Source organism: Bemisia tabaci, chromosome 1 (assembly GCF_918797505.1).
Source record: "Bemisia tabaci chromosome 1, PGI_BMITA_v3".
Lineage (NCBI taxonomy): Eukaryota > Metazoa > Arthropoda > Insecta > Hemiptera > Aleyrodidae > Bemisia > Bemisia tabaci.
This window is the reverse complement of record NC_092793.1, coordinates 56100460-56115655: the sequence shown is the minus strand read 5'-3', so window position 1 is coordinate 56115655 and position 15196 is coordinate 56100460. Positions and strand designations below refer to the sequence as shown.

The following is a 15196-nucleotide window of genomic DNA, read 5'->3' as shown; positions in this document are numbered from 1 at the left end:
AATTTGATAACATCTGGAGACTTACACTCCGTTTTTCTCCAGAATGGCAGCATAGTGATCTTTTTAATTGCAAAAATTAAGGTGCCGTCCATAAATGACGTAACACACTTTTTCGGCATTTTTAACCGCCTGTTCCCTCCTTTGTAACGCTTTTGTGACGGAGGTCCCTATCCTTTAATACGTAAAAACAGAATGGCGTAACGCTCCTCACCCCCTCCCCCTAAACCCCCTCGCCCCCCCCCCCCAGAGCGTCACGTAATTTATGGACGGCCCCTAACCATTATCTCGGCGAAATTTACATGAGATCTCGATGTTTGCTTAGGTACTCCCGCCATAAATTCACCTCTAAAAGTAAAGCGGCGCGGCGCGGTGCTACGCAGGGGCGTTATTGTGTCGGGCCCACGTCAAGAGAGTCGTGACCGTGGCGAAATGTCGCGATGTCAGTTCAGTGTGTCACCAGTGACAGAAGCGCCACTGATAGCAACCGCGAACTCTCGCAGAAAAAGGGCTCCTGCCTCGCTGGAGGCTCGACTCGACACCCAGAGCCGTGAAGCCACGTTGCCAGATAACGCTGTAATCAGCTTTTCCCCATATGACCCAATGTGAAAAGGCCACGTTTTATCTCACAATCCGGCAACCTTGCGTGAACCCGCGGCCGTAAACTGCGCCGTTCCGATTTCCTGTTTGCCATATTGGTACCCAAGTAAAATTTCTCAAAAAGAGGTATAACTCGTCAATTTTTCAACTTTCAAATATACACAATTTGTTTTGTTTGTTTCGTTTTGTTTTTACTACTTCAAGTAGTCCACAAGGGCTAATCCTGCGCTTCTGTCCCGTCCTCCCTCCGTCCCTAACAACCAGCCCCAAGCAACCATTGTTTGAGACCATCAAACTCGGGTCGCCTGGCCGGGAATCGAACCCGGGATCTCCCGATCACAGAGCTAGCGCTACAACCATTACACCATAGGAGGCCGAGGATTGTATGCTAAAACTGCCTAGGAATTCAACCTGGGAGGAGCTACTTTTTCGAAAATTTTCCGGGGGATCCTGGATCCCTCCAGACCCCCACCCCCTCGACATCAGCAAATGCTCCCCCCCCCCTCCAACGCACTTTGGATCCGCCACTACACCCCTATGTATTTTTTTCGAAGGCTTTTCTTTGATGTTGCGCAAGGGGGCTGTGAGCCCCAATCCTGCCAGCTCACGCAACTTGCTCACGTTTTATCGCTCGGAACAAAGAAATTCGACACCAGGAAATTTATCTGGCCCCCGGCGCGCATCCTCTGCACCGCAGATACAGTGTCCTCGTTGACCTACTCCAGTTTTTTTTCGGCACGAGCCCTCGCAGAGGCCACATCTGTCGTGGCCTGTCAATTCAAGTGCAAAGTGCCCCCCTTCCCCCCTCGTCTCCTCGACACCTTTCCGACTATCGGGAGGCGCACTCAACAGACAATGAATGACTCCCAAAAAGGGGTCACTTAAACATGCAATTAATGAACGAGCGTTTTAAGTGTCTCTTTCCAACGTTTCACTCGGAAACTCATGTGTCGCACGTGAGGTTCATTCACAAAGGTCCGGGAACTTTGGCCCGCTAGACCCGCGGCCAGGCAATAACGCCCGGCTCAGCGTTGTCGTTCGGAGCGCGATCGTGGACATTTTTCCGGAGTAAATTGGTTTTACGTGGAATATTTGGCAACTTTGGGCAAGTCCTACTTCCGCACCATTGAATAATTAAGGCCAGCCGAACAACAACTTAGTCTTAACTTACTTGCTTCTTCATTATCGTCGGAGGGAGTCCCGGGTCCGAGTCCACCTTTGGGTCAACTTCCGCCCGGCTCAGTATGCGCCCCCACACGGGGGATCGAGGTTAAGGCCGCAAGTTAAGATTTGCATCTCCGCCCCAAGTCAGGAACCTCCTCTAGCGTTACTCAATCACCTGAGGGCGCTGTTCTGTCCTTAGGTAGAGTCCCTTTATACAGGATGTCCCAGGATTAGCCTAATTTGTTGGGGCGCTACGATAATTTATGCATTAAGGGGGGTACTATCACGATTAATCGGAAATTTCCATAGCATTCGAAAACCCGTGCTATTTTTTCCCGTGATTCAGCTTCTGTCCTGAGTGTGTGCTGGACGTAGCAATATCGGCCTATGTCTAGGACGTGACCGGCTTGTGTTTTTTGGCACAACCTCGTAGGAAAGCCTTTGATTTTTGTGATAATGGTATTTAACTCTACTTTACTAAACTCAAGGTACTGCCTCGCACTGAAAAGAAATGTAGCTCTCTTCATCAGTCCAAAAAAGAAACTCAGGAGTGACTTTAAGTACAAGTGGACGTGTTTATGCTAAAAGGAACTATGTTGCACGTAAACCCAATGCACATAGTTCCTTTTAACATAAATACGTTCAACTATACGTCCGTGAATAGGATCTCTGTAACATTCAGGAGTTGTATGAAATAGTTGGGAGCGGTAGTCGACGTCAAATTGATCACTACCCCAAATTGCGACGTTGCCGATTTTGTAGGTCACTCCTCCACAAGACCTAAGAAAATCTTATGCGGCTCGTTAGAACCCCTCCCCCTCCTTCCCAGGTTATGTTCAGGATCAGCGAACCCACAATGCAGCGCCTTCTTTTCGTCAGGTATGCAGCCCGCATCAAAATATCACGACTCAGTTAGTTTAGTTGCGGTGGATTAATGTACGCAAGGAAACTTTCAATTATTACGTATTACGTTCTGAAAGAGAGCGGTTTGCTGTTTAAATGGGCATGAACGCACACTGGAATAAAAAGTCGCTTGGATTTAGAGTCCAGACTCTTGAAAACATTGACAAGAAAAAATACTCTTGATTCAATCGGATTTTTGCTTAAATCGAAAACTTAGCCTCTTAATTTAAGCCGATTTCCTTTTGATTCAAGCAAATATACGATTGAATCAAGATTATTTTTTTTGTCATTGTTTTCAAGAGTCTGGACTCTAGATCCAAGCTATGCACTTTTTCTTCCAGTGCATAGTTTTAAAGGATTTGAAGATCCAGTGTTACTTGTAACGGTTCAACTTCGACTTTAATCAATTTTTTTTTTTTTTTTTTTTTTTTTTTTTCGCGGTCGTGGTACATTGCATAAATAAATTTATATCGCTGAAAATTAATGGAGGATTCCACGCAGTCCCACGTAACTTGAAAGCGGGTTGCGGGGTTGCGTGACGAATGCGTTACAAGAGAGCCAGAGAAAACGAACGATTTGCGTTATCAAGTAGATATACGGCGGAAATCTGGCATTAACGAGCTTCACTTATTGCTGCAGCGGGTCTCCTGTCTAGACGCTAGACGCATAAAAGGGGTTGCTGTTGGCCCACCCTGCCTCCCCCGTTCACCTCCCGTTTTCAACCCTCACGCGCCCCTGAACGTGGATGGTGATGCAATTGTCTAAAAAATCTAACATTTACCTGCTGTACTGAGGTGCATTCATTCATCGAAAGGGGTCACGCTATTCTACCCTTCAAAAATGCAAATAGTTCAGTTCCTGTGAGGAAGATTAAATTATTTTCTACGAGGGAGAAAACTCGAACAAGACACACACGCATAGATTACTTTAGTTAGAGAAATTAAATCGTCCGCCACAAAAAGGAACTAACGTTTTAATGTCCATTCCTCACACTGGAAAAAAATACACATTGGATGTAGAGTCCAGACTCTTAAAAACATCGACAAGAAAAAGTACTCTTGATTCAATCAGAATCTAGCTTAAATCAAGAACCAAGCCTCTTAATTTAAGCGGATTTCGTTTTGATTCAAGCAAAAATCCGATTGAATCAAGCATATTTTTTCTTGCCAATGTTTTCAAGAGTCTGGACTATAGATCCAATGTGTGTTTTTTTTCTTCTTTTTTCTTCTTTTTTTTCCAGTGCATAAGACATCATTAACAAAAATCAAACTATGTGTATCACACGTTGCTTAGTTTTCTTTTGCGTTTTACCTACGTCTTACTTACACGGGAACTAAGCAACACTTTACCTTATTGATATGGATGAGTTTGCACTTCCATGCAAGATTCGCTGCTATGCAGTCTCATCAGAATTTCATCAGTTTTTCAGGTTTTCATCAGAAATAATGGTTTTTCTCATACTTTTTGGAGGGTGTAGGCGGGTCGTACTTTGCGCCCTCCCTCAAAGCCCCAAATGCTACGCAGTTTTAGCGCACTTAAAAAAAAAATCTCGGTGTATTTACTAAGAAAAGGGTAAAATTACCAAGAATTCAGGGTTCTATTTGATCCCATTTTTTTCTTGGTAAAATTACCATTTATGGAATTGGTAATTTTACCGAGAAATCTCTGTAAAATTATTGAACTTTCTCGGTAATTTTACTGGACCTTGGTAAAAACGCCAATATTTTTTATCGACTATGGTAGAATTAGCGAGATAAAATGGCAAAGTTACCGGGAATTGATTACCAATAAAAGTGGTATTCTTACCTGAAAAAACAGTAAAAATACCGGTTTTTAGGTAAGCTTACCAGCCTGTCTTGGTGAAATCACCGCAATAATTGGTAAAAAAAAAGTGAGATGGTAAAGGTACCAACGGACCGTGGTAAAAACGCCGAGAATTTTTTTCAGTGTAACAATTCCAGCGATGTGAGAATTGCATTGTAGCCTTCACATAGGTTTAATTCAGTATTCTTTTTTTCTTTGTGCAGAATGCCCTGAATATCACGATGAACGGTTTGCATCCGAGTATGAGCGAAGGCGTCGTGAAATTTGGATGGATCAAGGGCGTTTTCATCCGGAACTTGCTCAACATTTGGGGCGTCATGCTCTTCCTCCGGTTATCATGGGTCGTCGCGCAAGCCGGAATTTGTAAGTATCATCAGTGCAGAATTAATTAAAAAAATTAAAATTGCCAGTTAAAAATTCGCTACTGCAATATTGCACAATTTTTCCTCGGTTGTTTGAAAAATTGGCGAAACATCCCAAGGAGTGATAGTAGATTCCTCTCGTTCAGAAGCCGATTCAGCAATTTGGCAACACCGGGTTTCTTCCATTTAAACCTAGGTTAAATATTCGATTCTTGTCGGAGAACCTGGCCCCTCCAAAAATCGATACTTTTCCATGGGTTTAAATAGAGAAAGAGAACGTTGCCAATTTGCTGGACCCGCCAATGCCCTCGTTTGAATAAAAATAACCAGGATGAAAGAAAAAGATGGCGACAGAAAAAAAGCGGACGATAAAAGGTGAAGGAGTTTTTGAGTTAACTGTTTACCTAGCTGCTCCGAAAAATTGTCACCTCAGCTCACCCTTCGTCGCGGAGAACACACATAAAAAACAACCCGGAAAAATCCTGGGAAGGCTCCCCGAACTTTCAAGAGAATTCTCTAAAAATTTCGCACAAAAATTTCGAGCTGTATTCTTTTTAATACATTACACTGGAAAAAAACACATTGGATCTAGAGTCCAGACTCTTGAAAACATTGACAAGAAAAATACTCTTGATTCAATCGGATTTTTGCTTGAATCAAACGAAATCCGCTTAAATTAAGAGGCTTGGTTCTTGATTGAAGCTAGACTCTGATTGAATCAAGAGTACTTTTTCTTGTCGATGTTTTTAAGAGTCTGCACTCTAGATCCAATGTGTTTTTTTCTCCAGTGCGTAGATTCAATTTGAGCGGAAATTTTAATAGGTACAATGCGCATTTTTCATCAAACCTGTTTTTACTTATTTCTTGATCAAAAACTTGTAGACATTCATTGTTTCGCGTTTATTTCTTCTTTTTACAGTTATGGGATGTGTTTTAATTTTATCAACAACCGTAGTCACGTTGATCACTGCTCTCTCCATGTCTGCAATTAGCACGAACGGATTAATAAAAGGAGGTATGATATGAATCCCTCTACTTATATTTTTGTTCGCTTTTAAAATTTCCTCATTGAGTGCGACGAAAAATTCAATGGCAAAAGCTTAAAGGCTTACTCGAAGCCTTTCGACTGCCTCATTTCCCCCCAATTTTTTACCTGTACCCATCGTACTGAGATCATTTATCACAGCTGGCAACTTCTGTATACAGCGAGCGCAGCGGCAGCGCTTTCCTGCGATTCGCCTTCATTTGGACACGTATGCAATACGCTTTCCTAGAAGTTAAAATAGTGGTAGCACCTAGATTTAAGGCGCAACGTAGGCATCTTGGCCTATGTTTTTATTTTAACAGACGCTCAATATTTACTCGAGTGATCTAGAGGTCTAATCTGCGTTTACAAACGAGACCTCGGTGGTTTGAAGTCGCAACTGAGCACGGTAAACTTCGCACCGCCGCGCGCCGCACAGTGGATCGAGTCAATTGAAGAGGTCGGACATGAGATTTTTGACTAAAATTGCAAATTTTGATATTTATTTCGTCACATTTTAAAACAGAGGTGCTTCATGTAGAAAATTTCACGGTGAAACCAATGGAGCCACTTTTAGAACCTCAAAATGTTCTATAAACGGAGTTATAAGCGATTAAAGTTTACAATGTCTGACCTCTCCTATCGACTCGATCCACTGTGCGCCAGCGTCCTGTGGGATCCTCGCGTGAATCTGCTACTGCACATGCTGCTTTCAACTTCCCTCTTGCTATCAAATCATACAATGTTACTTAAAATGACTCCCTATTTTGTCGGGTTAAGGAAGAGCGCCGTATGAGCTATTAGACGTTGCCAAATTTCCTTTGGCAAAGCGCCAATTTTCGGGAAAATTCGTAACTATTTTTCTACCAATGTTTCAGAGAATTTTACTCGTAATTTGATCAAGACAGTCCGATTTAGGAAAAATGTCCATAACCTTCTTCCAAAATGAATATTTTCTAAGAGGAAACTTGGCAACATTCGAATGTTCAGACGGCGCTTTTCCTTAGCACGTGTAGTATTAGAACTCAATCAATTGAGGTGTCTTTCTCTTCTTTCTCAGGAGGCACCTATTTCATGATATCAAGATCGCTGGGTCCTGAGTTCGGGGCTTCAATTGGTCTGATATTTTCATTGGCCAATGCCGTGGCTTGCGCCATGTACACAGTAGGTTTTTGCGAGTCCGTCCAAGATGCAATGGGACATTGGGGTTTGACCATTGTGGATGGCGGCATCACGGATATGAGGATAATCGGTTCCATCACCATCATGCTTCTCCTAGGAATCGTCGTCATTGGAATGGAGTGGGAGGCCAAAGTAAGTTTGATGCATCAGTCAATTCTATCTCCATCATTCTTATATCTTTTTCAAAATTGAAAATTATTTTTGCTCACTAAGCTTCGCATCATGCTCCAGATGAAATTCGGCGAAAAAGCCCACTTATCTTCACCCTTGCTGAAGATGATTAAGCAAGAGGATCTGAGACCTATCCAAAGGGAAGGAAACTCATTTGATCGTTTGACCTGGGCAGGTCTTTCACTACTGGACTAGACCTACCTAGTGAAGGGATACTGCCAAGGCAGTGTCACTCATAAAAGCGAATACTTTTTTAAATGTTGCTACTCATTCAAATATTGGTTTAAAAGAAAAGGAGATAATAGGTTCGTCCATGAAAGCATTGATCTATATCGGATCTCTTAGTATCCATTCATTCTTGTAATTTTTAAAGTGTCAAATGTTTTGATGTATGTTATTATGAATAATATTACGCAAAATTATGTTTTGAATATTTTCCACCACCTCCCTCCCTCCTCGAAGAATAGTAAAAACCCCTAGGTACTCATTACATTTTGGCCCATGAAAAGTAAGAATTCACATACAGAGCTCCCCACAACTTTTTGTTCTTTTCATCTTTTTTACTGTCTAGATACGTATCGGAGGGCAGGTCGAAACGGAACTTTCTGTCTCTTCCTCGACCGCAATAGCAAGAAAAAATTAAGCGAGCGGCAAATATGGGGTAGAACTCACGTGTACCTATAACTTGCCCTCTTCACCACTCCTAACATACCTAATGTTCTGTGCAGTTTTTAAGGGATGAAAATCAAAATATGGAATCTTTTGAAAAATCTGACCTTCAATCGATAAGAATAAGTTCAACGATTTGCAGATCTTCGGAAAAAATGACAACCGTTCGGACGTCCGGCGAAACGGGTTAACCGAAAAGAAAATTTCTAGCGTCCCTGGTAAAAATTAACAGTAGAATCTGTGTTCCAAAATACCATAGACTTATTAAAGCCGGCTGTAAGATTTCCAATAGTTTCTGTAGCCGACTGTACAATTTCTTATGGCCTTTTATAGCCGATGGCGATTAAGCATTAGCCAGACGATAAAGGTTATGCTAAACGTTACTAAATACGGATAGTAGGAGGACTTAGTTAGTTTTTGGACTACCGCTCTCTTTTTGTGCCGTAGTATCTTGATACATTTTGCGAGGAAAGCTCCGTACTTTTGAAGGATGCCTGCCATTCTTAATATGTTGGAGAGTCTTCAATTTCTTATGATACTGTGCAATACCTCTGGTGTGAAATAGTTGCTTCATACGCCGTGGCACGCTGCGGCGCGGCGGGCGGGCAGAGAGCGCGAAACTCGTATTGGCGCCTACAAACCTAACAGTGATACTTCACGCATTGCGCAATGCGGGAGGTATCCCTGTTAGGTTTGTAGGCGCCAGTGCGTCGCCGCTCCGCTTTGCAGCGTTTTTCAACTCATGATTCTGAAATGTTTGCACACTCTGTATGGACTACTCTCATTTTAATTAATGAAAAAAAAAAATGTTTTAAAGGAAAATATAATGTGTGTTTTGTAAATATTTAGGTAGTTCCGTATCAAACTTAATGATTTCCAAAGCACACGAATTTCTACACTAATTCTTATAGCCTTTTATAGCCAATGGCGATAAAGTGTACAGCCCGGCGACAGAAACTATAGCCCAACTGTATACTTTTTTCTAGCTTCGTATAGTCCGGCTATATGATTTGCTCCGCTTTCTTCAGCCAGCTATATGATTTTCTATAGGTAGCCTTCTTTAGTCGGCTATAAGAACTCCTATGGTATTTTGAAACGCAGCTCCTATCGCCAATTTTTACCAGGGGTTCGTAACAGCCCTTTTTACCACCCTGCTAGTAGAATTTTGACTGTTTGCGAATTCATCACGGAGTGACTTTCCTATCCCCCTTAAATGTTCAGCTTCTAATCACCAAGAAAAATCGCCTGAAACTACCGCGGTGCTGCGATTGCAGGCGCGTTATCGCGCTGCGCTGCCTGTGCACCAGCGACGAAAATGGATCAGAACGGCAACACCGCGGTGGTTTCGCGGCTGGGAGCGTGACCTTCCGGCGATTTCAATTCGTGATTAATGTCTAAACGTTTTGAGATAAGTCAAAACCGATACAATTTTTCATTCTGTCGATGTCATGAAGGGCGGAGTGACATATTGTTGACATTCTTGCACATTTAAAATTCTTCCCATGGGACTTTCGGTTAGGGATGGTGTGGTGGGTTGGAATTTTACTCTCATGAGTTTTACCAAATTTAAGGCTCGTTTCTTGTTATTTACCCTCTTCTACGGCATGAATTAATTTCGGATCTTAGATTCTGGGGGACATAAATCTATTTTGTATCTTGCATAAAACACATAGAGCACCATATTGTTTTTCAAAATTTTAAAGTTTTGCGAATGGGTTACCTATTCATAAAACGAAAAAACTAATGAAAATTTACAAAATCATGCCACAGAAGAAAGATTCAATTTTTAAAAACTCAAAAATACGTATAAGCGCGCTCGGGCGCTCTGCGACACCTAATCGCCATCCTTGCCTATCGATCCAGAGGTCATCTGGTAGATGGCATCTTGTGATTTCATCTTGAATGCCACCAATCCACGATTTTGCTGGGCGTCCCCTACGCCTTCTCCCAGGAGGAACCCAATCTAGCACCTTCTTAGGCAACCTATCATCCGCCATTCGTTGAACATGACCATACCAGACAAGCTGTTTGGTCATAATTTCATGCACGATGTTCTGCTCGGCGTTCATGATCTCACGGACTCTTTCGTTCCTTACGTGATCTCTCCTCGAGATTCCGGCTGATCTTCGCCAGAAATCCATCTCAGTTGCCTTAAGAATCTTTTTGGTACGCTCTTTCATGGGCCACACTTCACTGCCGTAGGTCAGAATGCTTTTGATTATGGTGTTATAAATCATTCTCTTTTTTTCTTTAGAGATACTTTGATCCCAAAGAATCCTATTTAACATAGCAATAGCTTTCCTTCCCTGCAGGTTTCGATCTTTTATGGCTTGGTCCATCTTTCCATCCTGGGATACTCGAACTCCTAAATATTTGTAATGCTCGCAGCTTTTAATACACTGTCCATCTTCCAGCTCTATGTCTTGCTGATCCCCTCCAATCGTCAACTTTTCCGTTTTCTTGACACTGACCTCTAGGCCCCACCTTCGATATTCTAGCACTAATTTCCGAGTCATATATTCAGCGTCATCCGCATCCTGCGCGATCACCACCTGGTCATCAGCAAAACATAGAGTATACAATGTGTCCGTATCATTTAGGGGAACGCCCATGCCAGAGCACTTCTTTTTCCACTCTTTTAAAACATGTTCTAGAAAGATCTTAAATAATGTAGGTGACAGACAACATCCTTGTTTTAAACCTTTAGAAACATAAAAACCACCAGATAACCTCCCTTGACATTTAATTCTAGTAAAACTTCCACAGTAATATTTCTTAATCGCATTCACAAGTCCATCACTAAAATTCGATTTTTTCAGGGCTTCCCAGAGTTTCACTAGTGGAACGCTATCATACGCTTTCTGAAGATCAACGAAAACTAGATGGAGCTCCTGTCCTACGGCCATTTTTTTCTCAACCAGTTGTGTGATACAGAATAAATGGTCGACAGTTGACCTACCGGCCCTGAATCCTGCTTGCTCCTCCGCTTCATATGGAGCCCACTCTTCTTCGATTTTAGCTTTTAAAATTTTCCCGTAAATTTTACTAACTGTCCCTACGACAGATAGCCCCCTGTAGTTTTCGCAGTCATCCTTCTTTCCTTTTTTGTGCTTAGCTGAAATCCAGGATTCTTTCCACTCCTTCGGTACTTCCTCGCCCTTAATGCAACGATCAAACAAGTCCCTTAGAAGCTGAAATAACTTTCCCGTTCCGCATTTCATCAACTGTGATGGTATATCTCCAGCTCCTGGAGCTTTAACATTCTTTAATTCCTTGATTGCCTTCACAACTTCCTCGAGTTTAACCTCAAGGGACTGTGTTTCTTCGTTACATTCTGGAGCGCTATCTTGAAACTCGGGTCGCCCTTCCGTCAATAATACTTTAAAATGGTCCTCTAGTTGGTTGATTGTAATCGGAGATATAATATCATTCTTCATGTTCCTTCGCAAGCCTTTTAGCAATTTCCAGCTTTCCCCGCACTCCTCCTTCCTCCCAGGTACGTGTTAATTCTGGAACAGTTGTTTTCCCAGGACTCGTTTTTCTTTTTCGTAATGAGTCTTCGTACCTTTGCTTGCGCATGTTTGTAAGCAATTTTGTCCTCATCACTCTTGGAGTGAAGGAAGGAGTGGTACTTTCGCCTCTTTGCATCGATCTCTTCCTCAATCTCTTTGTCCCACCAGTAAGGTTTGCATTCAGTGGTGATCTTTTCGCGCACTCCAAGGGCCTCTCTAGCCGCAGCGTGGATGCAAGTCTTGATGAATTGATACTGATCTTCGGCATCACAGAAATCCTGTCTTTCATCAAGTTTTTCATTTAACCGCTTCCTATAGAGGTCCTTGACACTCTGGTGGTGCAGACTATCGATGTTATACCTTACTGGCTGGACCTTCTCTCCCTGTTGCTGCTGTTGAGGCACGCTATGTGGGAAACTTTTAACAGGAAAAGCTATTTCTATTTTGAGGAAATGATGGTCACTGCCACAAGATAACCCTCGGCACACCTTAACCTGTTGAACCTTTATCTTCGTTGTTTGGTTTGTTATCGCATAATCGATGATGGATCTTAAGTCTCGAGTACGTTGAACCCACGTATACTTATGGATATCCCGATGTTGAAAGAATCCGTTTAAGATTTTTAACTCGTTTTGCTCACAGACTTCGATGATGCGGTTCCCGTTGTCATTGACCACATCTTCACCGAATGGACCAACGACCTTGCAACCAATCCGGCGTCCTGTTCTTCCATTCAAATCGCCTATGACGATAACTTCCCTTGAGGTTCCAACTTTTAAGATTTCATCGTTTAGGAGCTCAAAGAACTGGTCTTTAGCTGCAACTGGCGCATCATCGTTGATACCATACACTCCAAGGAGGGTTATCTTGTGACCATACACAGTAACGTTCATTTTGACGATTCGTTCGTTGATCGGTTCCCAAGAACTTATGCATTTACGTAAGTCGTTCCGAACCAAAATCGCCACTCCTTGCTGGGCCCGCTGATCTTTGCTTACGCCGCTAAAGAACATATCATAGCATCCCAAACTTTCAGAGCCATATCCTTTTTTTTTCGTTTCTGTAATTACTGCTATGTTAACGTTATTATTTTTAATCTCCGAAACAACCTCCATCAGTTTATTGGAAATGCCTTGGACATTCCACGTCCCAAATACCATTGTCCTTTTGCGTAATTTTTGTCGAAATATCCGTTTAATCCGTTGTTCACCGAGGCATAAATTAGGTCGTTTAACATTGCGTAGGTTTTACGGGTATCGGGGAGTTAGCCCGATGACACAACCCCCAACCTGGAGGACCAGCGTTTGAATTCGGAGTACGCTCTCGTAGATTGGCTGCCTTCACTACGGCTAAGAGCCCAATCAGCCCCTTCCATGGGTGGTTCATACGCCTTGAAGCCGGTGACCATGTCCATGGCCCCTTTGAGGCAGGGGTTACCAGCTGGGGTCCGCAGGATTGCTAACCCTGTGACACTAAAATACGTTATTACGAATTCGAAACAGCATGCCACAGAGGGTTGAGTGCGGTCGAAACCAAATAAAAAGTTTCGTGCTGACCCATCCAAAGAACTGACTTATGACGTGTACCCATACCTTTTCTAAGTAGGTAGGTATAAAATAATAGTAGAGAAAACCACCTAATGAGAAAAAATTTTTAGTAGATTTTTAGTCTTCAGTTTTGCATTTCAGACGCAACTTGGGCTTCTTGTGATTTTAGTTCTGGCAATTGCTGATTTTTTCATTGGTGCAATAATGGGGCCCCAATCTGATGACGATATTGCCAAGGGTTTCCTTGGTTTCAATGGTAAGTATATTTCGCTCCACCTTCTCTCTGGTTTTTTTGGGGTTTTTTTTTTATATCAAGGCTATTAGTAAACTCTGATTTATATTTTTAGGATGTCAGAGTCATATAGCCTCTATCCACTTAATTTCCAAATGCTTATAGGGAGGTCCCAAGTAGCACAGATTGCAATAAATTGCAAACACATGGTAAAATTATTGCTGTTGCATCGGAGTGTTGTGCATCTTCTCTATTCACCAATTGAAGGACATCCTCCAATCCAAATTTCTTGCAGTCAAATTGAAAGAAATTAATTCAAAGTTTTTTTTTTGCATTGCAAATTGCCTACCTTTCTCGTGCATGTAACTATTTCATTAATCCTTCAAATCTGCATTTTCTGACTAATTAATGGCCAAAAAAAAAAAAGTCAATATTATAGCAGTGAATTAATTGCAAATTAATTTCAATGCTTTGGGTGCGCTTTGTTACTTGGGTAACTAGCAATATTTTTTAAGGGGCAGGATTTTTACAATATATTCCCGTTTAGCATTTTTCACTAACACTTCTTTTGAGCATATCTAATAATTTTGTAGAGCATCCTTTCTTTACAAAATTATCTCTGAGATATTACGAATCATTTTGTTTCATCCTAAGAAATAAACTTTTCTTTTTAATATACTAAGAAATATATTTTTCCCAATTCAAACCAGAGATTCCACCAGAATTTCCTGTTCTGGCTACTCATATTGCTGCTTCAGATTTTATGTGTTTATTATCATTTCTCTTTCCATTTTTTTCTCTTTTTTTCACTTAAACCTTTATTTTTTATTCATTTTTAAAACTTTCCTAGAGATTAGTACTTTCAAAATTGTTAATTATTAGAATAAGTAATGATTAAGTATGAAATTTTTTCTCTTTTTCTTTTTTTAGCCACTTTAGTCAAGCAAAATATGCAGCCAGATTACAGACCGCTTAATGGTGAACCACAAGATTTTTTCTCTGTTTTTGCAATATTTTTTCCTGCTGCATCAGGATTTCTAGCGGGTGCTAACATATCTGGTGATCTTCGAGTAAGTGAAAGTTTCTTTCAATTTTCAAATTGCAAGTGTTGCGCTCAGGGCCGGATCAAGGGGGTGGCCACATGGGCCGCGGTCCAAGACGGCAAATCTATAGGGGGCGGCAAATTTTGCAATTTTTTAAATGTAGGTATATAAAAAAAATTCGGATTTAGAAAAAAAAAAATTACAAACGAGAAAAGGCGACGAAATCTCCAATTTTCTGAGAGTATAGTAATTTCTACTTTTGTCGTCTTTCAGTGTTACAAGAAACAAGAGGCAGCACCTTTAATTAGTCGAGTTAAGAGAGAAACCAAACACGCAATTTGGCCTGGAACGGCGCGACTTACCTAGAGAGAAATGATGGCGAGGACTTGAGATGAAAAGGAGAAGCCCTCGGCGCGGAGATCGGCATGTAACACATATTAGCGCCTACAAGACTGCACGAATACTTCACGCATTGCATCAAACACTGTGCGGTCATTGCGGACGGCGTGAAACGGCTAGCGCCTACAAGAATGCATGAATACCTCACGCATTGAGGCAAACACAATGCGATCAGCGGGAGACGCATAGCGCCTACAAGACTGCGTGAATACTTCACGCATTGCGTCAAACACAGTGTGGTCTGCGAGGCGCGGCGGCAGAAGTTAAAATCATTAATACACATTTATGTTTGTTCTTTCATAATTTTTTCGTTCATTTCTTATGAGTGGAAGGCCTTCTCCACACAGAGATAGGTTTACGAAACTTAACTATCGCGCAAAGTTCCGTGAACTTTTGCCAGTAGTGTTGACAGGGCTTTCCCAAAAAATGTGTTCAACACGAGTAAACGCGTCGTATGCACCCCTCCCCCGCTGGCACGTTCATTTGTTGGTTTTCATTGATGTTTCAAAACGAATGAGAAGGGGGCGGCGAAATACTAGCGGCCCATGGGCGGCAAGTAGGTAAATC

General features: G+C 41.9%; 1 protein-coding gene across 3 annotated transcripts in view; it reads left to right on the top strand.

The window, feature by feature from the left end:
• Nucleotides 1-15196, top strand: part of Ncc69 (sodium chloride cotransporter 69) — a 59743-nt gene that overhangs the window by 34771 nt on the left and 9776 nt on the right. For all 3 annotated transcript variants that reach the window (XM_019060167.2, XM_019060168.2, XM_072303810.1), the window contains exons 4-8: nt 4692-4851; nt 5770-5865; nt 6935-7188; nt 13097-13211; nt 14118-14257. In XM_019060167.2, coding sequence (XP_018915712.2) covers nt 4692-4851; nt 5770-5865; nt 6935-7188; nt 13097-13211; nt 14118-14257 — 765 coding nt within the window. The remainder of the gene's footprint in view (nt 1-4691; nt 4852-5769; nt 5866-6934; nt 7189-13096; nt 13212-14117; nt 14258-15196) is intronic.